At 36.7% G+C, this 27,808-nt stretch overlaps 1 protein-coding gene and 1 long non-coding RNA gene across 11 annotated transcripts in view; one reads left to right on the top strand and one right to left on the bottom strand.

Annotated features, from left to right (window-relative positions):
• Positions 1-27,808, bottom strand: part of LOC123020366 — a 59,072-nt gene continuing 31,264 nt past the window's right edge. For 4 of the 7 annotated variants that reach the window (XR_006414075.1, XR_006414068.1, XR_006414074.1 and 1 more), the window contains 2 exons: positions 24,849-25,028; positions 1-5,193 (listed from right to left, as the gene is read on the bottom strand). This is a non-coding gene — a long non-coding RNA (uncharacterized LOC123020366). Of the gene's footprint in view, positions 5,194-12,366; positions 17,690-21,020; positions 21,159-24,848; positions 25,029-27,808 lie in introns of those variants that run through there. The other 3 variants (XR_006414073.1, XR_006414072.1, XR_006414070.1) reach the window with 3 other exon arrangements.
• LOC123020364 (serine/threonine-protein kinase Sgk3) lies at positions 2,479-27,808 on the top strand. Of its 4 annotated transcripts, XM_044423988.1 has the most exons (18): positions 2,483-2,574; positions 4,411-4,492; positions 9,428-9,630; positions 10,372-10,455; positions 12,266-12,338; positions 14,866-14,941; positions 16,638-16,725; positions 18,444-18,493; positions 19,900-19,957; positions 20,675-20,758; positions 20,841-20,972; positions 21,507-21,619; positions 21,732-21,768; positions 21,870-21,956; positions 22,567-22,662; positions 24,921-25,076; positions 26,369-26,458; positions 26,809-27,808. In XM_044423988.1, the coding sequence occupies exons 3-18, from the start codon at positions 9,553-9,555 to the stop codon at positions 26,977-26,979; spliced, it is 1,473 nt and encodes a 490-aa protein (XP_044279923.1). In that variant the 5' UTR covers positions 2,483-2,574; positions 4,411-4,492; positions 9,428-9,552; the 3' UTR covers positions 26,980-27,808. The 4 variants fall into 4 exon arrangements, with proteins under 4 accessions (XP_044279922.1, XP_044279923.1, XP_044279924.1 ...); XM_044423987.1 differs by lacking the exon at positions 4,411-4,492 and having other exon boundaries at positions 2,479-2,574; XM_044423989.1 differs by lacking the exons at positions 2,483-2,574; positions 4,411-4,492 and having other exon boundaries at positions 9,528-9,634.

Raw genomic sequence — 27,808 nt, 5'->3', positions numbered from 1 at the left:
TACAATTTAAAACTTTATTGTGCATCATCGGAACAACAGGATACATGTTACTGGGAAAAAAACTCATTCAAAAATTCTTTCAGAACATTTCCCCCTTCCAAAATTGCATTTTTGATGGTCAAATCCTTTCCAAAACACATATTTAATAAATCCATCCCTAAGATCATTAAACTTTGTTTCTTTATATGTCCTTTTCTCTAATATCGTAAGTTACTTTTTCATTAATGGCTGTGTTCCAATCTTCTCTGTTCCAATCACACAATTGATAATCATATTTTACTTTCCAATTCTTAGGTATGATTAATCTTGCGGCGGTTATTACATTTGTTATTTTTTATTATTCCAATACCATTGTTTCTTATCAAATATTGAAAGTAATGTGATTTCTGGAAGTAATATTATTTCAATATTTAAACTTAATAGTTTAGTACTCTAAAAACCTCTTTCCTAAGCTTCATTATATATTCACATTTCCACCACATATTTAAATATGTACCCACTTGACAGCTATATCTCCAACATGAATTGGAATATTTACTATCTATACAGTTCAACTTCACTGGGGTTAGATACCACTTCTGGATAATTTTATAAAAGTTTTCCTTTATTCTTACTGACATACATTTTAATATCTTCTTTGCCCAAATATTTTCCCAGTCTTGATTGCTAATGTTCTACCTCAGATCTGTTTCCACTGTTGTTTTATGGTTAGAGTTAGGGTTAGGGTTCTGTTCTTCTAACAGTATCTTATAAGTTTTACTTACTATCCATTTCATCTGCATATTGTATTGTTTTTCATCCACATATTGTCTTGTGTTTCGTTTTCTATTGTATCATATTGTTTTCTATCATGTCTTCAAATTTAGTGTAATCTCTGCATCTACCTTTCTTCTTTATTCATTCTCTAGTTCAAGATTCTAATTGGATCACCTTGTACCACTTTATTTTTTCCTTTCCTTGTATTGCTTTTATTTCCCTATTTTTATTCATTTTCTCTAGCCAATCTTTTAATCTAATTATTTGTTCATTATTTAATATTTTCCCTAAAGGCTCTCTCAGATTTAATGGAAACCCTTCTAATTCAGTAATTGGACATAATGGTGAGATTGATGGCATAAACTTTTTCTTAGACTTATTCCAAATTTGTAGTATATTTTTAAGGAAAGGATATTCTACCTTTTTAAATGTTTTTAAAAGTCAAAGATCCTTGTAGTTGAAAAAACCTCCAATCTTAATCATATTACCTTGTCAGGTTGTAATATAATATCCGGTATGCACCTCACTTGATTTACACTATAGTATAACTTTACATCAGGGATACTCAATCTCCCTATCTTTTGTGATCTATACCATCTTTTAAAATTTATCCTCACTTTTTTGGGTTAATTCATTCATGACGAACTGTAGTGTGTTAAGTCACCTTTATGAAAAGCCACAAAGGGTTATTTGACAGTTGGTCTGGCATAACCCTAAAACAGACCATGAGTTATGCAAGGGTTATTTAGCCTTCAAATAACTTCAAATAACTTCTGTTCCCTGGATTCAGATGATATGACAAGTCACAGTAACCCCCTTGTGCTCGCACGTTCATAATGATGGACCGCATGCACTGCAGTGTTGGGTGGTGGATTATTATGTCATCCAAACTAGTTTTGAGGGGTTGCTGTGCTTACCAATTTCTTTTATTTGTTTTAAAATGGTAAACAATATTACTATGGTTATAAGAGTTTCAGAGTTTCTGTCCCATAAGCTCACCTCTGCTCTGTGTGCTGCCTCAATTAATGAGAATTGCTGCACAGCTCCAGTACAGTTTCAATATGAAAAGTAGTGTTTGACAATATCACCTCATTTTTTGTCTGGTGTAGGTAGCAAGAAGAAAAATGAACCTTGACACTTCAATTGAAACTTAAAATATGTTTTGTGCAGTGTTATGCCAGATGCGTGCAAAAGTTGTTTTGGCAGTGTGCATCTGTGTGTTTGAAGGAGCAGGGAGAATAAAAATGAAATGGAAGAATTTTACCTTCATCTTTCCAAAACACCTGTACAATTTCAGAATATAAAATTTAAATGAAATTGAGAAAGTGCTTGGCAATTCCCTCCCCTTCCTCCCCTTCTATAGATGGGGCATAAATGCCCTCAAGTGCAAAGCCATGGGTGGAAACCCCAGGTCCAGGGGCCAAACCTGACCTTCTTGAGGTCCAAAGCCAGCCCTCTGGGGTGCCCAGAAGACCATGTCACCTTCCTCAGGCCCTAATCCCTTTTTTCCTACCACCAATGATTTTATTATTTCCTAGCATGTGCAGGTTTTCCCCTTTATAAAAGGTAGATGTGTCTCTAAGAGTCAGTTACTGCTGATAAGAGCTTTAAGCTGCAATATGACACTATTTTTGGCCCTGCTTCTTTTGATTAAAGAGGCATGGGCAGTAAGCAAGTAATTTTGGTTTGCCTCATTTAACACAGTCCTTTTGATTCATATAGGTCTGGCCTACTTTCAGAATCCGTCTCAACTAGAGTGAGGAAACACTGTTCAAATTCTGTTCCTGGATTTGCAACTCACACTTAAGAGACTGAAAGGTAAGTAAATTTCTCAAATCCTTCCCCGCCTTCTTTTATATGCACTATTCAAATCTACTATATTATCATTCGCTTCCAGTGTCAGTTGAAATGGTTATAGATAATGAAAAATCTTAATAAGCTGCTGATGGTTGTCATGGGATGAATCCAATCAATAATTGTAATGCTTTGACACTTTCTGAACTGTCCCAACTTCCATGTTATGAGCATTGTTCATGCAAAAACTGGTAAAATATAAATCAGAACCTGTGGGAGCAACACTAGCCCATGGAGACCACTCTGTTGTAAGGAAGTTTCCATCTGTATCAGCAAGTGCTTACTGCAAAAAAACAAAACAAAAGCACCCCTATTTCATCAGCTTTGAATTTTATTACATTTCCAGGATAGGAAGAAACTGTTACTTGATTCCTGTTCAGTTTCAACATGCACTTGCTCCTTTGTTACCTTTTGTGAATTTGAAACTCTTGACCACCATAGCATTGGGCATGTGGAGTTGCCATTTAGTTACTTTATTCCAACTGACCTGGTTCACACAAAATGACTACGCATTTTCAGTATTCAGCCACAGTGGGTTGTCATGTCGTCCCAATCCAGACAGCTTCCCACAGTATGACTTATTTTTCAGCATCAAGCCACCTTGACAAGCCATAGGTAATTCTAGGGGTTGCTTGATCCATGATGGGTTGTTGTGCCATTCAAACAAAGCGCAACTTCATTATGAGTTGCAGGCATTGGCTAGTAAATCACTTGGCAAAAGTCCTTACCGCTCTTGACCTTGCCTGTGCTCTCCACCAGTGCCCAAGCAGCACTTTGGAGCAAGAGCCACTGGTTGGCCACCATTTGAAATTATTTTCTCAGTGCACTATGTCACTGTGTTCATAATATCGTGGATATTGGGGTTCCACAAGTGTGCTGTTACAGCTGTAGTCTCGCCTGGTCGATGTCCTCATGTGTTTTAGCTGTTGAAAGGAATGGTGAAATGGGGTAGATAAATTACATGGAAACTGACAATATGAATTGGCATCTAGGCAATTTGGTGCACAGTCACCACGACCACTTGCCCAGCTGTCAGTGGAAAAGTACTGGTAACAGGGAAAAGTGACAAAAGTAAGGGTACCAAAAAGAGGTGGGAAAATATTTCCCACTTAGCACTGTAATCCACTGGCTTTTAAATATTGAACTATCAGTTCTCAGTGCCCTGCACCTTTTCAACAATTTACTGAATATCCAGATACTCTAGAAATATGACATGTGAACTCCCCTGCACGTTTTGTGTCTTCTGTTTAGTCCACCTACTTCTGTAGTTATTGTGGTTCACTGATAGTTCTAATGCATGTGTGCATGGACAAATGTAATGGCTGAAAAGTGCTGCATTAATATAACATCTGGGGAGTAAAGGGATAAGACATTTGTGCATCTAACATTAAATGCTGCTTTACTTTCGGTGTGCACACTTTCCTTCTCTTCCCATTTACCTCTCAGCTAATTTAGTTTCCGTATAGTTTATTGGTTTGTTTAGAACTGTCAGTGAACCATAGTAATCATAGAAATAAGTGCTCCAAAAATGGGTAAGAATTAGTTCTCCCTTTCAGGAGCAGCTGGAGAATCAGGGAAGTGTCAAAAAGTTAGAGGACACTGAGAACTGGCAGTTCAACATTTAAAATCTAGAGGTTCATATTGACAAGTGGGAGATAATGCCCCCCACTCCCTACTTGTGTTACATCTTCTTTTCCTGCTTTTTTCCGCTTAACCTGTGCCTTTCAACTGATACTGTGTGTAAGTTAGATGCAATCTTGTCAGTTTTACCTACTTCACCTGGTCATTTTCCTTTGACAGCTCTATCAGACAAGGAGTTTGACCAGGCAAGGCAGCATACAATATCAGATAGCTGTGGCAGCACACTTGTGAAAGCCAACAGGTAAATAAAAATTGCAAACACAACAATGCAGTTTTCTGAGCCAAAACAACAGCTACTACTGAACTTTTTTGAAAATTTGGAAAAACGGAAAAGTGGTGGGGGATTGAATATGAGTAGTGATCAGAGGAGGGAGGGGATGACCAGATAAACAACCCCTACAGCATATCTTATTGCCAGAGCAGCTTACAGTGACATTTGAATACAATGTTGTCAAATCCAAATTGTTCCCATAGCAACAGGTAAGGAAAACCTACAACAGCAACAAACTGTTTAAGCTCAAGTCACCCTGTTCTGCGAAGGACTTCAGGCAGGTAATTCTCCTGATCTGGTTTATTATTGAGAAGGATGTCCAGCCAAAATGGTACCTGCTTGGAGAGGAAAGCCCTGTCAGTTCTTGTGTGGGTTACAGGATGGTATACACAATAAGGCCCCCAAATGGCCATATAATCATAGCATGCATTAACAGAATACATTTAAATAACAAATAAAAATATAAAATATCAAGACAATCCAAATGGCTAAAATGCTTTGCAGCTGAGTTTATCAATGGCTGGGGAACTTCCAGATGAGGCTTTCCTGGCACTCTAGCTCTGTGTCATTCCCAGAATTGTACAGAGGATCCAGCTGACATCATCTTTTACTCATGCCTCTTCTGCATTTTCTCACTGCTTCTTGTATCTTTCTTTCCTGATGTAGAAAATCTGTTGTGGAGGAAAAAGCAGGACAGCTGCACAGTCCCCACTGATGATAGTGCTAGGAGCCCTCTGTCTGGGAGCACCCCAGATCTGTCTGTCTGTCTGTCTTCCTTCAAGACTTGACCTGACACTAGTGTGAGGCACCCAGCTCTAAGCTCAGTAGGCAGACAGTGCTGTCTCCTTCAGCTACCACAGTCTTCCTGCCTCCGATAAACTTGGCTGCAAGGAGTGGAAGGGACTTTATTAACCATATGTTGACAGAAAGCCACTTTTAGGGAAAAATTCTTGGCATTTTTTCTGGTAATTCAGTAACCTACTCTGGGAGATATAAACCCTTCTTATCTTGATGAATACCTTAATATGCTAACCATCTTCACATTAAAAAACAGTGGCTTATTTGCCCTTGTTACACCTTGACTGAATTTATACTATCTGACTTCTGGCAGAAAGATGTTCTTAATCAGAAATGATACAGTCTAGACTCTAGACAGTGCTGATACCAGTTACAAAATGCATCTGTTCTTATGCATTTTCAGAGCTATTCATGAATTTCTATCTTTCCCAGGGTTAATAGGAAAGATTTCTTAATCTTTCCTAGGCTTAATTAGTATGTAATTGCTCTCTATATTAGATAAAATTGTTAATTGTTCTCTGTATTCCATTAAAATAATCTTTAGAACAATCTTACTATCCCAAGGAGCTATTCTCTGAGCAGTAACCTTTGTCCTGAACACTTTACAAAGAAAAAATGAAATGCTTTTTGCTGATAATTTATTTTGGGGTAGGTATCTGTGGAAGTACTGGGGTGGACATTTTGCCCCCACCCATCCTCCTAACCACTGTGAGCTGCCTTCCCCTTACATTTTTATTTTTAATACAATCTCTGTGTTGCTCACCCTTGATTTATATGTATTTCCAAATAGGACCTTTTATTAGGCTTTGTGCTAACAACCAATCTGGATGTAAGTCACCATTTCCACTTTATAGATTGGAAACTGAGGCTGCCAACTGGTGATGCAAGCTGCTTCCTGCCATTCACACCACATCTCCTAAATCCAACATTGTATCCAGCATAGCATTCTGGTTCTTGTAATTATTTCATATTTGCTGAAGAAGACATGCAGGTGGCCACATATTAATTCAGAGACCTATTTGATTTTGAAATGCCCTTTAAAATAATTAAAATGGAAAGGAGTATGTTGTATTTATATGTAAGATTTTAGTTCGCTTTTATTAAATAAAAGAATATTACTTGTCAAATAAATGGCATAAATTGAGACAAGCTTTTAAAACTATGCGTATTATAAACACAAAAAAGGCAGTTCACAAGAACTGGAGCAAACATTTATTTTATTGTTTATTGTAATACTGACACACAGATAGGGCACAGTCTGGCCAGTATTAAGCTCATTTTCATTCATTGGGTGGAAGAAATTTAGTCTTTTGTTGTAATTATTCCTAAACATTTTCAAAATATTTACATTTGATGTGATCATGTGCTCCATGTTAAGTAAAGTAGGGCACTTTAAAATGTTTTTCTATTGCCCTTCATAATGATATATTGCTTTGTTATTTTTTCTGATCAGTCAAAATAGTCCTGTTTTATAATGTTTAAATGCTCAGAAAAGAGTTGAAATTAAAAAATGAACATATAAAACAAAATTGAGCCACCATAATGTAAGATTTATTAGCTAAATGTTTAGAACAGATATCTTAGCTGAATTATGAAGAGCCTTGCCAGGACAAACATGGGTGTTTCCTTTATAGGAGAATTATATCATATTCGCTTTTTGAAAACACTAGGGAGCACATAAAATAGAAGCCTGTGTCTGAATTGTAAGTTGGGAAATGTTTAGGTGTGTTTTCTTTAAATTTAACAATTGTTAGTATACCAGTATAAAATTAAATATTTTAATATAACAACTTGAAACTGTAGCAGATTTGTTAATATAACAGCTTCTACAGCCTCCTGTTCTCTACCTTACAAAGTGCCTCATGAGTTTTGGTTTTGTGCTAGAAGCAGATTCAAAGATCTGCTAGATTTTTTTAAGAGTGGCCGAGACTGTTTTATCCTAAGCAGATTCAGTGCATAGTTTAACTTAAATATTCTGCAAATAATTTCTTGAATCACTGAGTGGTTTTGCCTTGCTTCATTCACAAAAGTTGAAGTTCAAACATCATGTCCTACCCATAACCCTCCCAAATTTTCCTACCACTTTTGATCTTTTTTCTTACCATAGAAAAAAACAAGAGTTGCTACAAATCCCTTCTGTTTGCTAGCACTGGGAGCATGTTACCTTAAAGTACTCACTATCGTAAAATGATAATATATTGCAAAGGACATGTTGAATTTGTATCTTGCTCTCCCTAGTTGGTGGTGGGTTTTTGTTTTGTTTTTTGTTAAACTTGATTTTTTTAAAAAGTTGGACTGCATAAAAGTATTATGTCCCTGTTTTTCCTAACTGATCAATTTAGTCACCTGAACATTTTGTGTTAGTATTGTTGCTCTAGAGCTTACATTTCTAAATGTCTGCACATAATTTGTTAAATTAGTACTCATAAGGTATTCTGATAATCATCTTGGTCATATATATGGAATGTCTTAGTGTAATTGGTTTAAATGAGCTTCATGTCAACAGTGAATAATTAAACATTCCCTTTAACCCTAGGTCAAACTGACAACTTACCTGCCTTAAACTTAGATTAATAAAAAACATGCTTTTTAGGGGCTGAACCACTACTTCTAGATATTGATAATATTTTGCTTCTTTAAAATTACCTTTCCGCTGTAAATGTTTCAGTCCAGTTTTTAAAAAGTGGGGGAAAGAGGCATTAGGAATCCATTAAACAGAATGGTGGAAAAACAAAGGCTGCACTCTTTAAGCATACTTCCTCTGGAGCAGATGTGTAGAACGTCACACCCAAGGGTCAGCTGCAGCTATCCTGAAATTCCAGTTTCACCTGCTGGTTTTCCTAAATGACCATGTACCCTTTCCCCCCAACCACTGTTTCAGTGGGACTTTTTTCAGCTTTTCTGCAGAATCCCTTCCCCAAATAGTTAAAATGCCTCTTCTGAGGTCTAGTTACTGGCAGTAAGAGTTTTCACTAAACTATGTAAAGTTTGTAAAATGGGGGTTTTGGCCCTGCCCATTTTGCCATTGATCATGCTTACCTGTGGAATGCACTTCCTCCCAGAACTTATCTGAAATGGAATTTGATCCTTGGGCTGCAAGAGGTTCTGCACTCCTGTTCTAGAATGATTGCTACCTTTTGAAGACATGAGTCATGTTCACACTGTAGACATACAGAAATACTGAACATATAGGCAAAAGGTTGTCCTTAATACTGACACCATGTGCCAACTGTTTCTTTGGTACATATATAGACTATGTTCACAAATAAACCATTAACAATGGAGATCAGAGACAGGGATGTCAGCTATGGCTGTGCTCCCCTTACACACATTCAGTATTTTGTACCTCAGCCACCCGGAAAAGGGCCTACAGGGTAGCCAAATGGGAAAGACATCTCTCTCTGCTTCTCACATGTACAGATGTCTACTGGGAGGATGCTTTCATCACAGTGTACATGGTGGAACTCCTATGAACACATAGTAGACAGTAAAGCTTAGAGAAATGCGTTTGCCTTGGGTTAGAGCAAAGAGGCATGGGCTTGGCATAAACACTAGTGCAAATTGTTAACCAGGTGTCTGTATTAGATTTCAGCTCAGCAGCATGTTCACTAAGTAGCCTTAGATGAACCTTTATTCCCCTTTCCCTTTCCTTTAATGTAGGGGATAATAATACTGTCCATAAGTTTATACTATACACTTCTTGTCGTGATTACTGAGAATATATGAATTACACTCTCTCTACCCATCTGTGCACATCAAATGCACTAATGCTAAATATCGGTACTGTTGTTTTTCTGTATTTTAGTTTCCAACTATGTCTTGGTGATAGGGGTGTTTTGATCTTACAGGTACCTGACACATCTTGTATATAGAATACATGTGAATAGTAAAAAGTTTTTGCATGTTCACATCTGTATCACTTAACCTTACTGATATTATTTTTACTTTGTGGTTGACCATAGTTCAGTTGTCAGTGCATCCCCCTTGTTCCTTATTCACTCTACACAAACACAGAAGAATAAGCTTTACTTAGGAAAATTAATATTTAGTTCTTAGTCCTGAAACAAAGTAGTTGTCCACTGATATTTTTGTTTCATTTTATTTAAGGTTTACATGATGGAATTTAAATTCACAAGAAAGAGGCCACATATTTTGAAACAATACTGCTGACATTTTCTACTTCTTGCTATACACTGTTGTGCTGGATTTTTTCTGCCTAAAGACAACGTAACATGGATTTCAAGGAAAGCTGCCCAAGTGTTAGCATCCCCAGCTCTGATGAACAGAGGGTGAAGAAAAAAAGATTTACTGTAAGTATGTAATCAGACTTTATTTGTTTAATGTTGTGTTAATTCCACACTTGGGTCTAATTTTGACATAATACTAAACTGTTCCCCTCTTCTCCACTGGTTACTATGAGTGAGAGGTTAGAAACATCTAATCTTTAAACTTTTTAAACTGACCATAGTTGAAAAGGATAAACTGTAATTAATTCACACTATCATTTATTGAAACAAGCCAAGATAAAACTATAGTTCATTATCGTGCCCTGTTTCAAGAAATCATAGTTTAACTTAATCAGAGTTCCTGTTTATAATCCCCACCTCATCCTGACAGCTTCTCTGGAGATAATTTGTATTTTATTGTGTGTATAATTTAGATTTCAGAGAATCTCCAGTGTTTTTTCAAATGTTTTTTTCAACACATTTTCCTAGATTTTCTTGGTATAGTTTCTGTTCATTCATTCTGTTTTTAATCTGCCCAATAGCGAGTGCTGTTTGGGTGGATTTATCTAATCTCTGGGTGTACAAATAGTTAAGCAAATAAAATCTAATACAAATATTTAAAGGAATAAGATATATTAGTACAGAATGACAAACAACACAGGGACAGATAAATATACACATGAACAGTGCATATGTATGCTAGATTCTAAGTCTGAATTATGATGACCAACACACTGCTTTTTCTACTCTTTCAATTAGCTTTTTCATCAGTAGAATGTAAATGCCACTGGATTGTATCCCAATTTTGCTTTTGTATTACTGCAGGTTTACAAAGTTTTGGTCTCAGTTGGCACTAATGAATGGTTCGTCCTAAGGCGATATGCTGAATTTGATAAACTGCATAATACAGTAAGTAAATGCAGTCATGATAAAATCTACCTCTATCACAATGGTTTCATTTTGACACTAAAATCCAAGTTAGGATGGACTTGTGAGGTACCTGCCAAGGATGTTTTTTTAACTCCATCACTGATTAATATTTATCTGATTTCTTTAAAAACTGATCTAAGTAACCATGGCAATTATGTATTACTTAAATTGGGAAATGGAACATTGTTCCTTATATAGACCAGGGGTCTCAAACTCAACTTACCTGGGGGCCGCTGGAAGTAGAGTCTGGGTGAGGCTGGGCCGCATCAAGCGGTGGTGGTGGGCTGCTCATCCCATGTCGCTCCCGGAGGCTGGCCCGGGCACCGCCGGCGCTTTGAAGGCCGCAGGACCCCTCCCCCATGCCCGCCCATCCCAGCAATTGGCCCGCGGGCCGCGAGTTTGAGACCCCTGATATAGACTGATAATATGTTCTCCTGTCCCAAATACAACAAGGGTTGAGAAGTTTCTTGAAAACCTTTCACCAATTAGCAGTGCAAGAAAACTGAAAACTATGAAAAGACAAAAGTATTGGTTTTTGCTAACAGATTAAAAAAATACAGATGGCATATTTGAAGGACCCCCTATAGAACATTTAACTATTTAGGTTTAAGTTTTTCCTCAACTGGAAGTCAGAGCAGCCATCTGGATGTTGTTGTTGTAAATAGCCAGTGATGCTGTGAATTCCTTATTAAGGTGCTACTAGGCCAAAGGAGGCATGTTCTTCCAACTATGAAAATCTGTGAGGCCAAAGTTATTGCACAGATTGCTATGGTCCTCAAATATGGGGGTCTGTTCAGAAAAGGAATATTGAAGTACTCCAGAATAATTTTGTTAGCTATTCAAAAGCTCCCTCGCTCAACTGGGAGCTTTATTCTTCAGTTAGGCACCATATTTTGCGTAGTAAAGAGCAGAATACACATTTTTGTCCTCAGATATTCTCTGAAATTGTAAAAGAGTATACAATATTTCTTAGGGCTACCTGCCATCAGAGAAATGTTAAACCATCATAACACAGTGGCTCCATTTTGGAATCAAGAAATTCTACAATGATTGATATGTATGGATTTTCTCAGTATCTCTTGAATACCATAAGCTTTGTGATGGCAGTGTGCTATCTGAAATCTCACATTTTAAAACATGGTTTCTAGTATACTTCTAGAACATACTTCTGTCTGTCAAAATGTACCCTTTGGTATGTAAAACTGCCTCTTCAGTCTTATCTCCCATAGTATATAATCATATTACAAACCAAATGATGGAAAGTCTTTACAGCCTTGTGATGTAAATCAGTGAATTCCACCATAGTTGAATTACATTGTTGTCAGATCCCTTCTGAAGAAAGGGATGTGTCCATGTGAGTAGAATGTGCTTGAAGAACTCCATTTACTTGTGAAATTTATGAGGTCTTAAGAGCCACCTTCTCTGCAGATCTAGGTCTTTCATGCAATAGACTTGTTGAGTATTTGATTAACTTTTTACTAGGGGATGCTTCCCCTCAGATTTCAGAAAAGGTTACCTAGTTTGTTTTTAGAATGTCAATTTTAAGGAAGAAAATTGGTAGTGATGATAAACTGAGTGTTTTAGATAAATAATTCTACTTCCTGGAATGTTGCTCTAATCTTTTCTTTATTTGTTGAATATATGTTAGTTGTTGTTGTTTGGCAATGGGTTTGCCTACAAATAAACTTTACTTACGTCTACCAAATAGTTGTATTGGTGATACATTATGAGCAGGAATTTAGCTATACTCCAAGGCTAATAATATATCTGTGTGCTTTGTGTCCTTTAGCTAAGAAAACAGTTTCCCAATATGAATTTGAGGATTCCTGCTAAAAGAATATTTGGGGATAATTTTGATCCTGGTAAGTGACAAGGGTTTTTTGTTTTTGTTTATTTAATTTTTGATTTATCATTATCTACCCAGTGTACAATGCACTTCTGGGCTGCTTTTTTCTGTTTTGGACTGTTGCCTAATATTGACAACATGCTAATAATATCCGCAAAGTGTAGCTGAGGTACATCATCAGGGAAAGTATATTCTAGTAGTGATTCAGGACAGCAAACTGTCAGTGCAGCAGCTGAAACTTCATTTAACTTTTTTTTTTAGGCAATCGTTTAAGTTCCAGTTTAGATCAGGTATTGATTAATAGACATAATAATATACACAGGTAAGAAAAGAGATGGCTAAATAATGGAACACCTCGAGGCTGGGAGGTGAGTTAGGTTGCAAATAGGGCCTTGAACGAAATAAGTACTACATTCATCTGTAACCCAAGCAGGCGTGAGCACATCTTCTGTTTAAGCTCACTTTGCCAGTAATAAACAGTAGATCTAAAGTTCTTAGCTCCGTCTCATGCAAGCTTCTGGTTTAGTGGTTACATTTAATAATGTATTGGGCAGTCCCTCTCACACTATTTAAACCTTGGAACACCTTCAGTCTAGCAGTCATTTCTTCTTTATCTTTCTCCATTCTGAGTCTGATTCACTATGTTTAAAAAGCCACATACCAATTTTTGGCTTGAGTTGCAACTAAAGAAAGTTTCCCTACCCTCTTATTCATGACCTCCCTTGTGGCACACAATACATTGATTCATCTGTGAGAGGCTGTCATGTAGTACAATCCATAATAGAAGAGAGATTTGCTTTCATCTTCTCTTCCAATTGCACACATTTTTGATTAGATCCTTTGAAAGTCTTCATGTTGACTTCATTAAATTCCTTGTATTTTATAGCATAAGATGTTAAAAACAGGTTGAAATCAAGGCATTGAGTGGAAGTGCATTGAGGATCAGAATTCTTCTTTAAAAATGCCTGGTGCAGTATGATTTGTCTGTGCACATCAGTATCATTCATTATAATGTAGGGTACATTGTAATCGGTATAACGCTGATAAATATAAGAGATACAAATGTTCTGTCCTTGCAATTCTGTCAACAGCCAGAACAGTTGCACGTGTAAGTTTTTGTTGTTTTCTCAAACTGATGTTTTCATATTTTTAGGCATGTCCCATCTCTCACTTATACTGTATCCACATACATCAGATTTCCCATCTTGGTAGATTCTGTTATGTATTGAACTATTAACTGGACTATAAACCAAAGATGAACCACTTTAGCACTTATACAAAGTGTCTCTTAAATTTTGCTGGATAGTATTTAGCATAATCCTCAGGCTAATTTTGGAATATTTTTCCTCACTAGTACTTTAAATAGTACATGCAGGTTTAGAAAGAAGAGATAAGAGTTAATTCTGAATGGTTCCATCATCCTTTTTACTGATCATAGCTGTAAAAAACCTTTATTTTAGCAAAATGGGAAAAAAGGTGGTATTCATATTAAGATATCACAAACATGAAAATATTCCATTTCCCATTTATCTTTACTCAGGCTTCAGACAGCTTGAGTAGCCACACCTAGTATTACTACCATCAAATGGAGATCGCAATCTAGCCCATCACTCTTCAGGTTCTTCAGTGGTTACATTGAATAATGTATTGGGCAGTCCTTTCCTCACACTATCTAAACCTTGGAACACCTTCAATTTAGCGATCATTTCTTTTATCTTTCTCCATCCTGCGTCCGATTCACTACTATGTTTAAAAAGTCACCTACCAATTTTTTACTTGAGGTTCAACTGAAAGAAAATTGCCCTATCCTCTCACTTTCTCAGTATACACACTTACCCCAAAATGGTTTACCTCAATTCCCTTTTTACAGGATAATAAATTAATGCAGGTTGGATATACCACAATAAAATTTTGTTTTCTGTTGTATGATATGTAGACTTTGATGAGAAAGGTTTTTGTGTAGACAATTTTTTAAGATTCAAGGGATTTGGCTTTCATAAGACTTTAAGTTCTATCCTCTAAAGTCCCTGCCCTCAAAAGTATAAGCCAGGAGTGAGCAACATATGGCCCTCCAGATGTTTTGACTTAGCATCAAGTCTAGCCAGAATATTCAGTGCTGAGGTATAAGGGGAGTTGTAGGCCAAAAATCTGGAGAACCTCAAGTTGCCATCCTGGTACAAACAGCCCTCCTGCAATAAATACATTTTGATTAAATTTTGATAACTGTTGCAAGAGTTTATTGGACATTTCAACCCTCTCCCTGTTTGAATGCCTGAAGCATTTTTAGAAAGGATAGGCATGTTTTCACATTTTACTGGGTATCTTTTTTTAAGAAAGAAAGGAGGGCTTTCCTTTGCTTTTACTCATAAGATCAGAAGCTGCTTGAGATCTGGTCCATTTTACCATCTCATTGTTCTTTATAGGTTCCAAGGAAATTGCTTTTATTTCATTGAGGCACACTGATGTTATCTCAAAAAATGTATAAACACATTATTAGAGACAAATTCCAATTTCTGGCCCTTCCTCATTTTTCTTTCAAACAGACTTCATTAAACAGAGAAGAACAGGACTGAATGAATTCATTCAGAATTTAGTACGGCAGCCAGAACTGTGTAATCAGTAAGTGAATCTATTTTTTCCCAGTGGATATTTAAATATGACTATGTGATAAGTTGCAGGATAGAAGTCATAATCCACAAACTGCTTCTAAGTGATCCAACCTAAGAGAATAGAATATCAGAGGACAAGAAATGTATTGACGTGGCTAGACACTGCAATATTTTCTAACAAGTCCCACTCATGTGTTTTAAACCCACTCATTTGTTTCTTCTTAACTTCTTAACAGCCATGTTAAACAAGTAGTTGGAAGAGGGAACATTTCTTTATATCTTTAAAGGAAAGCGAGGTTCATTCTCTTTTGAGGGGGACAGAAATCTTCAGTGAACCTGGCTGACCTGGATGACAGGAGAATTTCCCATCTGCCTTTTTTGAGTAGGTGAGGATGTAGAATGATCCACTCCAAGAATTCCAGCCCAAATTCAGCTCAGAATTTGATACAAGCATCTTATGGTTGCTTATCTCTAGAAATGGACACGAGAGAGTGTGACTTGGCTAATTTTTCTAGTCCTTGATTATTTACATTTGATACAACCAAATCCTTCTCGACAGCTTGAGGACTGGAATCAGAGGCACTGCTTAGTGTCAGTTCTCCTCCTCCTCATTACCTCCTCTATAAGATAGTAAGTCTGCTGTAAAAACTTTTTCAGCCAAGGGATCTGTCCTAGGTCCTCAGTATTTTGATATCCTCTCAAACTGACTGTTGCAATGTGGAACTACATTTATTTTAAATGAAATATGAAATACGCCATATTAAAAAGAAATTTTATTCATTTATTCAAGTTATATTTAATTTTCAAGACCATTTAGAAACTTCTGCTAGGGCAAAATGCTGGACTCCCTTGACAAATATGGGTTACAGGAACAAGTTGTTCTAATGCTGGGACAACTCTGTGGCCTACCTTTCAGTTTTCAGGCCAAGTTTAAAGTGAGGGCTCCAGCCTTTAAAGCTCTGCAGTATCAGGGCCACCATTTCTGAGAGAGTGCCTCTTCCCATATGTATCATCCTATGCCCTAAGCCTGATGGCTAAGGCATTATTTCGTGTCCCATCCACAAAAGACAGAATTGTACAGGCTCTGGACAGTAACTATTCCACATTGGTACTTACTCTGAGGAATGCCCAGCCAATAGCACCTTCACTGCTGGCTTTCTTCCTGCTTCTTAATATACAGTTTTTTGAAAGACTTTTGATACTTGTTAATGGCACTAGATTTGTATTTTACTGCTGTGTTTTTTGCTTTCATGTAAACCTGAGCAATTCTGTCCATGTATAAGAGGGAGGGAGGGAATCTTATTAAAAAGTAAAAATGATAGTAATACTAAACATGTTAGAAAGTAAATAGCTTCCTACTGGTGCTGTTCACAAGTTATCCAGTTAGTATTCACTATAGAGGTGGAAACAGAAACCTGGTTCTAATTAACCTATTCTGAAACAGACACACTGAATAACTCCCTGTTTATTCTGTTTCTGTCTTATTCTTATAATTGATTTCCCTTCTGTATGCATATGAGTGCTATCCTGAGTGCTTACATCTACAAATTTATTTATTTATTTAAGGTTTTTCTAGACTGTCCATCTACTGGCATCTCAGGACGGTTTACAACAAGTTATGGAAATGTTTGTGTCTGAAAGTAATTATACTGAACATAAATAAGGATCCATTATTTATAATGGATGCATTTAACTATCTTCCTTAGCCCAGATGTGAGATCGTTTCTTCAGATGGATAATCCAAAGCACCAATATGATCCATCTGAGGATGAGGATGAAAGGAACAATCAAAAGGTAAAAACAGCAGCATTCTCTACTAGGTTTCTACCAGAAAGATTCTTCCTGCACCCTCCTCCACCTTTGCTGAGTGCCCATTTTTCACTACAATACAGTGTAAAGAATTCCTTCATTTAACATCCTCAGTTGTAATCACCTAGAGTTTTAAGCCATCTCCACAATATAACATTCTGCTGACATATGCCATCTGTTTGCATGAGCAGCATGACATCAGAACAACCAGTCTCTCTGTGTTTCTGCCTCTTCTTCAAGAAACTGGAAAATTACAAATTGCAAAAAGCCCAGTCCCAACTCTCAGGGGGCCCTTGGCAATAGTGTCTTCTAGGCTCCTTCCTGTGTTAATGGGGGCTCCTTGAACCCTGGCAAAGCTTAACGTATATTGGGTGCTGATCAGTGAGCATAGGCAGAACTTGAAGCCACCATTGAAACTTCCAATAATGCAACAGAACACCACAGTGTTACTTTGTTTCATTATGTAAAATGTAATTGCTGTCTCATGCTAGTACATTACTTATAGAAATTCAGAAAAAGAAAACTAAGACAGGCACCAGTGGTTTGCCCTGCTGGGGTCACAACATATACTAAAATTGTTTACTAGCTACTCTAGAAACTTTAGTTTTTTAATTTTGCTTTTGTGTTAGTTGCTGTGACATTATGCTGCTATATGAGTACATCGATTGCATGAGCAGTGTTTTTTCTAAATGTAGACAGCTTGCTTGTTATGGTCATCATCAACACTCATTTACTAGCATGCTGTTTTTTCATAAGTGTGACCAGGGCTGCTCACAACATATCAAACTAATAGCAATAAATATAGCAGTTCAAAAACAAACCAAGCCATAATAAGAACAATTGTTAATTATTGTAGTTCTGATTCACAGATGGCAAATCATAGGTTAATTAACCCACAGTTTGTCAGGTTGTGTGTATGCTTGTCTCTTCAAATATGCAGTCTGTGAACCTGGATAATACAAATGTTAAATTATTTTGGGGTTAGATTATTTTTGGGACACTGCATATTTAAAATAATGTCAGCACACACTGGGCATGCATCATTTCGAATTGTTAATTAACCCACACTTTGCCACAATTATGTGCAAACAGGGTCATAATGTCAGTAATATAAAATACATAAATTCATTCAGCTTTGTGTAAAACTGTATAACCCTAAATGGACCTATTCCAACAGTGTAAAACTATATCAGGGGTGCAAATAAAACCTAACAGGAAAAAAAAAATTCAATATATATGTGATCTGTACTGAGGTAGCTGAGGGTATAGTTATACAAAACATACTTTAAAATATAGGTAGTATTTGGTGTAGTGACTTCCAGAATTCTTATCAATGTTTGCTTTTTATCACTGCATTTCCTTTGTCAGTCCCATAGCTTCTTGTCAAACAAGCTGATTTTTTCTCTTGTCAGCATATTAAGGAATGTGGAGGACATTAGACTTTGCTCCCAAAATAAAGAACTGCTTGAGAAACAAAGCTGAAAAAAGAGCAATTTACACTTTTAAATGTTCACCAATGTCAGGAACACACTGGAATTAAACTAATTAACCTTTGCACCTTTCAAATACCAGGTTACAAAAGGACTTTTTTTTTCTTTTTTAATTCTTAGTCTAGATAGGGGCAAGTTATCTAAAATGTTAGGCATGCATTTTTTTCTAATGCAGTCTAATTTTTGTTTCTGTCTTCCTTTTGCTTTCAACAGTTAAACTCTACCTCACAGAATATAAACCTGGGACCATCTGGAAATCCTCAGTAGGTTTTAGTTAAATATGAACCAAGCTTTCCATTGATGTTAACCAGGAAAAAATTGGATTGCACCAAGCATATATTTGCCATTTTGAGCAGTTTTGAGGAGGAGGAGGAGCTGTTTGTAATTGAATACCAAGTGTTTTCCAATGTATTTGGATGAAAACTGTAAGACGAAAGATGACAAAAGATGAACATCTTTTGTTAATGAAATAAATCACAGGCAAAACAGCTATATAAGACAGTAAAGAAGCATAAGCATAAAACTGGAAATGTGGTGATAGATCCAGGATCTGCCTTCCAAAACAGGTACTTGCAAGGACCCACCACCTGATTCTTGGGGATTTTCCCTCCCTGTGCACCACAGTTCATTCCATTCAGCAAGGTCCCCTTACCATGAAGCATTTTCAGAGGACTGCAGTAGAAAGAAAAGGGCAGAGAAGATCATTTCTCTTCTCTTAGCACAGTCTAGCATAAAGAGGATGGCAGACCAGATTTGGATGACATGATAACCTCTCATGGACAATAAGCCATTGTGGATTATATTGTCCAAACCCAACAGAGTTTCTTGGCTTATTCTTCTCAAACAACCTATCTTGAGTCTGTTGATTGATGGCTTTTTTTCCTGCTTCAGTGGTCCCTAATGTATTTTTCTTTTTCATCAGTCTCCAGCTAGACTGAAAGGTTGAAAGCCACTGTTTTAGGGTACATCATAACTCCTCAGTGGCTTATTGTGTTATCCAAACCCAGCAGGGCGATTTTACTTCAGTTTGTTGAGAAGTGCTAATAAATCACTTGGCAAGAACAGCTAAAACTGTGCACCATGACAGTGAAGAAGCCTGTAGTGCTGACTTTGTTGCAGTGTTACTCCACACACCTACTTCAAGGATTCTTGAATCTCGAAGAAGCTGAGATTAACACCCTCTTATGAAATCTTCCCACTATTGCTTTGTCTGTTCCTTCTGGTAAATAGAACCAAAATCTGTTCACTGCCTAACAGCCTTTTCTCTGTGTTGGAACCCACGGTCTGTCATTTGTCTCCCAGGCTGAGAACATATAAACTCAGAAATACGGTAGCATTTTATCCAGGTACTATAACAGACATTGTTGGACTACATTTGCCTGTTATAGTGCACTTTTCACCAAACCCCACAGGGGATCCTGCAGAGGAACCTCTGGCACTTTTCAACAAGCCATGGCATAATTGATCTCCTGAGTTCAAATTACATGATAACCCATCATGTGTATCACAATCCCTAAAGTTGTCAGTGCGGGCTGTTTGTGGAAAATTAAGCCTCCCCACATTAGATGTGCTAGCTGCCCATGTTGGATTGCCCTGTCTTGAAAATCAGGTCATTGTCTCCTATTATTTTGACTGTAAATGACCTCCTTCTATCCTGAATCCCTTCTAGTGCTAAACCAACAGACTTTGACTTCCTGAAAGTTATTGGGAAGGGCAGCTTTGGCAAGGTAGGTATAATTTTTATTGTTTATATATTCTTTCTGAAATGCTATTATATTTAACTTCTTTTGATTCCATAGTTTGGAACATGCCTCTTGATGATCTGAGGAGGGAGTACAAATCTTGAATTCCGTTCATTATCTGTTATCAGTAATTAAAAACTGTTCCAGATCAACAAGAGCAGTGTAAAAATTAAAACATCAAATACAAAGGATTACAGTAAAACAAATACATCAATACAAATAGTAGTTAAATAAGGATTAGTCAGGAAATGCTTCCTAAAATACAAAAGTATTTAGCAGAAGCAGAAAACAAAGTCATGTATGCCTGACCAGAGGAAAGGGCATTCCATAGGATGTGAGCAGACATGCTGGAGACCCTACATCTGGTGGTTTCCAAAGGCTTTCCAAGTCATGTAAGACCAGTAAGAGTGCCTTTCCCAAGATCTTGGTGAAGTCCCAGCCTCAGTCCTTGGCATTTCCAGTTAAAAATGGAATTGCATATGAAGTGTTACAAAAGTCCTCAGCCTGAGACCCTGGATAGCCATTACTAGTAAAAGGAGATAATATTCATATAGATAAGCAGTTAGTCTGACCCAGTTAATCTATGATGCATTCTATGTGGTTATGAAAACTTTAGGGGGTCAAAATGTAATGGTAAAATATAATATTTGTCTAGTTTAGTATGAGAACAGTCTTTCACTCTATATGCAAATTTTCTTTCAGGTTCTTCTTGCAAAACGAAAACTTGATGGGAAGGTCTATGCTGTTAAAGTGCTACAGAAAAAAATAGTTCTCAACAGGAAAGAGGTGAAAGGAAACATATATTTTATTTTGCCATTCAATTACAAAATTGTTCCTATTTACTTATTGACCTTTCACTTTCTTTCAGCAAAAACATATTATGGCCGAACGGAATGTGCTCTTGAAAAATGTGAAACATCCATTTTTAGTTGGATTGCATTATTCATTCCAAACAACAGAGAAGCTTTACTTTGTTCTGGATTTTGTTAATGGAGGAGAGGTAAGCACATTTAGGGGTCTTTGTTCTGTGGCAGATTCTGTTGAAATCAACAGAACTGGTAATTTTAGTCAACTTGAGAAAGAAGATGCAATAACTAATCATGGCAATTTAATGTGAAGCAAACATCTTCCAGCACATCTAGATTCATTTGCCTCTCTGCAGCTGGCATTTTGTCAGTCTTCCTCACTAAAGGATAAGAGATTAAAATAGATTGTCAGAACATGGAAACTGGCTAAAGCCCGCACAACAGGACTTCATATTAGCCTAAACAGTATGACTTTATATTGGCCCAACACATAGATTTAATTCATTTATCAGCTGTAGCCCAGGCACAGCACAGTTGGAGGTAATGAATGTGACAAAATAAGGAAATGGTTAAAGGAAGGATGTGAATATTTAGGCACAGAAAGAATATATTTTCATTGTTTTGATAGTTGTTCATAGGGAAGTTGTAGAATGAGTTAATATCACTAAGAATGGCACCATTATTTTCTTAAATGCAGCATTTTAAACATGTACTCTTCATATTTACAGCTGTTCTTTCATTTGCAAAAAGAACGCTCTTTTCCTGAATACAGAGCCAGATTTTATGCTGCTGAAATAGCCAGTGCATTGGGCTATCTACACTCCATAAATATTGTGTACAGGTAATAATTTTAACTGCTTGTATTTGTTAAAGGTGAAAATAAAGGGCCATAAAATTGAATGCACGTATTTTGTACTAGTGCTCTGAACTACTTCTTTCTTTTTTGTGTCCAGAGATTTGAAACCAGAAAACATTCTTCTAGATTCACTGGTAGGCATTAAATCTTTTTCTGTTGCCCCAGAATTCTTTCAAGTAACATGATCACCAACACTGTACATTGCTTTACAGTAGAATGTCTATTTTCAATACAGGGACATGTTGTCTTAACAGATTTTGGGCTTTGTAAAGAAGGAATTGCTATGTCAGACACCACAGCAACATTTTGTGGGACACCAGAGGTAAGTTATAATAGTAACTAATTGAAGGTTTTCTTCTATTTTGCAGAAATTTTACTATGCTCACAGTGCTGGAGTTATGGGCGAATATTAAAGTAGAACTGTACCACTGCAAAAGCCAATCTACATGTTACTATCCATGGACAATCTTTTTATGAAAAAACAGACTTTAGGCTGCCATCAGGAACAGAATGTGATGCTTTAGCATTGGGTCAATACCGTTTTAAGAATATTTCCTTGCATTCAGAAAGCTTTGGATGCAGGTGGTGATGCTGCTGCATGTAATGGTCATCATGAATACAATTGAAAGTAATACACTGAAAGAAATCAGATGCATCAGGAAAATCTTGATAAGAGTGGGTTAACAATGGACTAAGCTACCTAGAGAGGCTGTGGAATCTTTTCCTTAGAATTAGAAAAGAAAAAGAAAAAGAAAAACGAAGCTAAGCCAATGGATGCATAATATTTTCCAGTATTACAAGATCATTCCCCATGTATTTTGATGTTGCAGTTTTTATTTATATAAACAATCTGCCTTCCATTCAATATTTGGTAAGAAGAGTCAAATGAATCTCTGAGCAATCCGCTATCTCAGACATTTTTCTTTTTGCAGTACCTGGCTCCAGAAGTGATCAGAAAGCAACCTTATGATAACACAGTAGACTGGTGGTGCCTTGGCGCTGTTTTGTATGAAATGTTGTATGGTCTGGTAGGTACTAAATGTTTTTAACACTTCATACTTAAAGAGGTACCTCTGTGTTCTGATTGCTAGGATGCAAAAAGCAAAGAAAAGCTGCAGCATGCATGCCCTTTGTGGGCTACCACAGCTGAAGACAGAATCCTGGACTAGAGGGACCCTTGGTTGTTTTTATTCACAATTTTAAGAACATACCTCTTAACTTCAGGAATTGTATTTGTGAATAGCTTACTTCATTTTCTATTCATCTCATGTTTTTGCTTTGTGTTGCTTCTGGTGTATTTTTAATATGCTTGCTATCTAATGGAAACAGATTATGTTACCCAGCACTAATGGAACCGATAGCTGAAATTGCAATGATGCTATTCATTGCTAAATAGAATGGAATCATCTATAAAGGTAGACAGTACCATTGTCCAGGACAATGACAACATGTTCTTACTTGCCTCTGTATTTTTCCTTTTTACAAGAGTAAAAAATTAGTCTATACAAATGCTGAAATTATGTTTTTTGGCATTTGGAAAATGCTCCTCCCCCCTTGGTTCTTGGTTCTCATTTAGAAGATGCTTTCCTTACCACAAAAAGGACACATAGTGGCATTGAGTAAAAGATTCCTTAATCATGCCACAAGCAGTTTTTGTGTTTAGTTGTTGGACAATGAGGGAACATGTTGACTGAGATGCAGTAAGAGCTGATGTGAGAATGTCCCTGAGAAGTTGTATATAAAAAGCAAATATTGTCAAATGGAAGAAAGCTGTTCTCCTGTGATCATGACAGTTGGAACAACTGATTGTTTTGCATTTCAGAAAATTACATTTGACATTTATTATATTTATATCCCATCTTTTTCTTTCAAGGAACTCAAGGCAGCTTATATAATCTTCCTCTTCTCAATCTTATCCTCACAGGAACCCTAGGTTAGGCTAAGATGGAGTTACCAGTGAGCTCTGTGACCAAGTAGGGAATAAAACCACTCAAGATTCTAGAAACATAGGAACAGAGCGAGTCAGAAGGGACCTCCCAGGCCTCCCACGACATGCCCACCATGTGCATGTCCAACCTATCCTTGAACACCCTCACTGATGGGGCCTCAGTGACCTCTCGTGGAAGCCCATTCCTCACCCTCGGGGTCCTAACTGTCAGGAAGTGCTTCCTGGCATCTAAACCTTGGTTCCCTGAGCTTTGCTCTGTTGTAGCAAAGCTCCATCGGAGCATTCCAGCACTCTGCCTACTACATTACACTGGTGCTCTCTCTCTTTCAAAAACCAAAATTGTAAAGTCTGGGGTATGGGCAGCTGGCAGCTATGGTCAGAATGCCAGGACCAGGACATAGGTACAAGGTGGAGTCCTGTAGTGGTTTCAGAAGGCAAGAGGCACATTTGTTTAACAATTGAAAGTCAAAAGCCAGTGAAATAGCAGATTCAAGCAGAGGAGTCTAAGGTTACATAATCTAAGAGCACACTCCAAAAGTTAAGTTCCAAAAAGAAAGTTACATTCTAGAGCAAGGTGAGGTCAGGGAAGATGGATGGAAGTAGGAACAGCTGGAGCTGGGTAGGAAACAGGCAGGTACCAGGATTCAGATGAGACAATGCAGAAAACCAGAGCACTAGGAAGTTATAGCAAAAAGCTGCAGTGCAGGAAGGCCTTGCATGCTGTTTTCCAGGGCCTCCAGCTGCAATGCATAATTGTTCTGCAGCTGTTCCGTACAAGCACCTGCACACATACTCCTGGTTCTGCAGGAACTTACTTGCAGGGTCACTCAGGTTCTGATCCTGACAAAAATTTGTCACAAAATGTATTTTGGAGGTAAATTTTATGCTGTGGGTCCATAATGATTCTATGATATAGCAAATATCCCTCAAAAACTCATTTTTAATTTTGTTAAATTACTAAAATAGTCTCTCTAGGGCTTAGGGTTAACAGTGTATTTGGAAAAGTTGAAAATGTAATCCATTGAAAATCATTTAAAAATCTCTTATGTATATCAGCTGTATTTACTTAATCCCAGCCATGAAGAAAGCCTGATATGACTTCAGTAAGTATCCAAGAGATAAGAACACTAAAGTGGTAGTCTAGCCATTTAAAAGAAAAAGGCTTATTGTGCTGCTTTGACAACAGGAACTTGCTGCACTGTTCTCCTCTCTTATAATCTTTGAGGTGAACTCTAATTAGATATGACCGATCATTCAAAAATTTACCTTTATCTATATTTCTTTAAAAAGTCTTCTTAGATTAGCTTTCTAATTGTGTGTCTTCTCCCTTTTCTCCAGCCTCCTTTTTACTGCCGTGATGTTGCTGAGATGTATGAAAACATTCTTCACAAACCCCTTCATTTAAGGCCAGGCATCAGTCTTACAGCTTGGTCTATTTTGGAAGACCTTTTGGAAAAAGAGAGGCAAAACAGACTCGGAGCTAAAGAAGACTTTGTACGTAATGTCTCAGAAGTGTAACCAAGCAGTAAATAAACAAACATTTAATAATTTGAAAACCCCTGAATCCATAGTTGGGATATACCTTTAGTAAAGGCAATGCTTTCAAGTTTTCCAGAACTAGACAGTATTAAAAAGCAGAGAATGGAGAAGACATATTGTAGTCCAAACATTTGGCCAAATGCTATGGCAATGAGATTTGCAGATTTAGACCTACATTCAAAATGAAGACGGTTAGGCTGAATTAATAAGTCATTGGTAAGACATTGCAGGTATTCTGAGGGACAAACCAGTAGCTGATCTATTAAAGGTATTTCCTGAGTATGGATATTAATCAGTTGAATCTGGCTGCTGTAGTTCTACCCATTTAGAAAATCATTTTTCCATTTAGAAAATCATTTTTCCATGAAGTGGAAAAATCAAAATAGACCAATGGAAGCTCAAATCCAGGAAAAGTTCTTTGTCTTAAATCCCACTGAAATAACCAGGAAAGGAATTTATCATGACTTATCCAAAATCCCATTAATTTCTGTGATACCTGAACATAGCTAAGTTAGATTGTAGAATATAGCAGCAGATAGTTACAAAAGGCAATTTAGTTCATACAGTATATAATTGCATTTATATAGAACCTTTGTGGTGTTCAAAGAAATTCACATACTTAAGTGTCCTTATAAATATATAGGGCAGATGAATAGTGTCACCATATTGTATATGGTGAGCTGAAGCAGATATTCACTTGCTTGAGGCTATCTATGAGTTCATGTTATATTTGAAATTTATAGAGATATTCTATAAATATCTAGAGATATTATAATAACTAGAGTAACTAGAGATATTCCTATTCACAGCTCAGCCAATATTCCTAGCCAAAAACACTGTTGATTCCCTGAAAAGTTTTAGCTGCAGTTTTAATTTAACTATACTATGTTACTCAAATAGCAGTTGCATCATTTGATTTTAATATTTTGGAGTTTTTTAGTCTATTGCCTTTTATGTAACTGTTTAAGCTACAAACTCATCAGGTTCCGTTAAAAAAAAAAAACTTAAATATCCTATCTACTTTAGGTAATTAATTACTTCAGAAGCCCTAGGTCATTGATTTTCTTCCTACTATGTTTTGTTTCTCTTTCCTAGACAGTCTCCTCTAGAACTTTGGCCTTCTGAACATAACTCAGGTGTACTGCTCTAGCATGTTACAAAAAGTTGTGCTCACTGAAGGGGAACTTTCTGATATTTATCAGTTATGTAGCATGTTTGAAATAACACCTGTGTATCTTCTGCTTCAGGCTGAAATTCAAAGACATCCTTTTTTTGAATCTATCAACTGGACTGATCTCCTACAAAAAAAGATCCCACCGCCATTTAATCCTAATGTGGTAGGTAAAATAGTTTATAGTATCTTATAGGAGCTTGAGCCACAAAGTTGTAACACCTGAAAAAACAGTAAGAATAACTGTACTAAAATTCAATGTTAGTTTTCTAAAAAGGCTGTGGAAAAAAAATCTACCATGAGACCAAATAACTTCTAGGAGGAAACTATCTAAAAAGGACTGGAAAAATAGTCTTTTGACTCTTGTAAAATACTCATATGACTCTTGATGTAAAGTAGTCATATAATGGTTATATAGCTAAATTGTTTTGTGGGAAAATGAATAGAACTTCCTTATATGAATTGAAGTGTGCATAACCAAATTAGAAATATAGACAATTTCTCTTTATTTCCTAGTCTGGCCCAGATGACATCAGGAACTTTGACACAACATTTACAGACGAGATGGTACCCTATTCAGTTTGCATTTCTTCTGATTATAATATTGTAAATGCCAGCGTGTTGGAAGCTGATGATGCATTCATTGGATTTTCTTATGCACCACCTCCTGAAGACTTATTTCAATAAGATTTCTGGAAATAACAAATACATCACAAGTCATTTTAAGATGGACTGAAATGTTTTGATGGTGAACAGTTTCTAAAATGTGTGCCTCATTTGATATGTTGAACAAAATTTCTCTACTGTAATATGAGGAACTTGGGCATTTTTTGAATACTTTGACTGTTACACCTGCTGCACAAACATATTTTAGAACAAATAGCTATTCTTAACCTTGTTACTCTTTTTAAGCAAGGACCCTGATCGCTTGCCCTCCAGTTTACATTAACATATCCAGATGGCTGTCTTTAATAGCAGCACGCTTTAGCACATTTAAAGGCCTTTGTAATGATCTATGGTGACTTAGTGCTTGAAATGTTACTATGCAATTATTTTTGTATATCACTGGGGATTTTTTTTAAAAAGATAAACTTACCCAGTACAATTTGTTTGCTTGTTCTTTAAAGCAAATTGATTTAATTAGCCATGCTTCCCAATAATTTCCTAACTTTAATAAGAATCAAAGATCTGTGCAACGTTGTTCACTTCATGATCAAATTGCTCCATTTTTAGTCATGGTAGCTGCAGACCACTACTTTACTCAATAAATTTGATTCTTTCTAATAGTAAAACCTAGAAATAGGCTTTCTAGGTTGACTGGATGGAACAAATTAGCCTTAAATACTTGCTGATAACCTGTTTTCCTCTTCTTGTAGAAGAAGCTAAGTGTTGTTTCTGTTTTCTCAAGAAATAGATGATGAAAAGTACTGCATTTGTAGAAGGGACAATTCCTTCTTGTATGTAGAAAACTAATATATTACAATGTGATTATATTAAAATTCATACTTCCTTGTAA

The sequence above is a fragment of the Varanus komodoensis genome, unplaced genomic scaffold (genome assembly GCF_004798865.1).
Source record: "Varanus komodoensis strain SLA01 unplaced genomic scaffold, ASM479886v1 scaffold14_1, whole genome shotgun sequence".
Lineage (NCBI taxonomy): Eukaryota > Metazoa > Chordata > Lepidosauria > Squamata > Varanidae > Varanus > Varanus komodoensis.
Note: the sequence above shows the minus strand (reverse complement) of the source record. Positions and strands in the feature narration are given on the sequence as shown.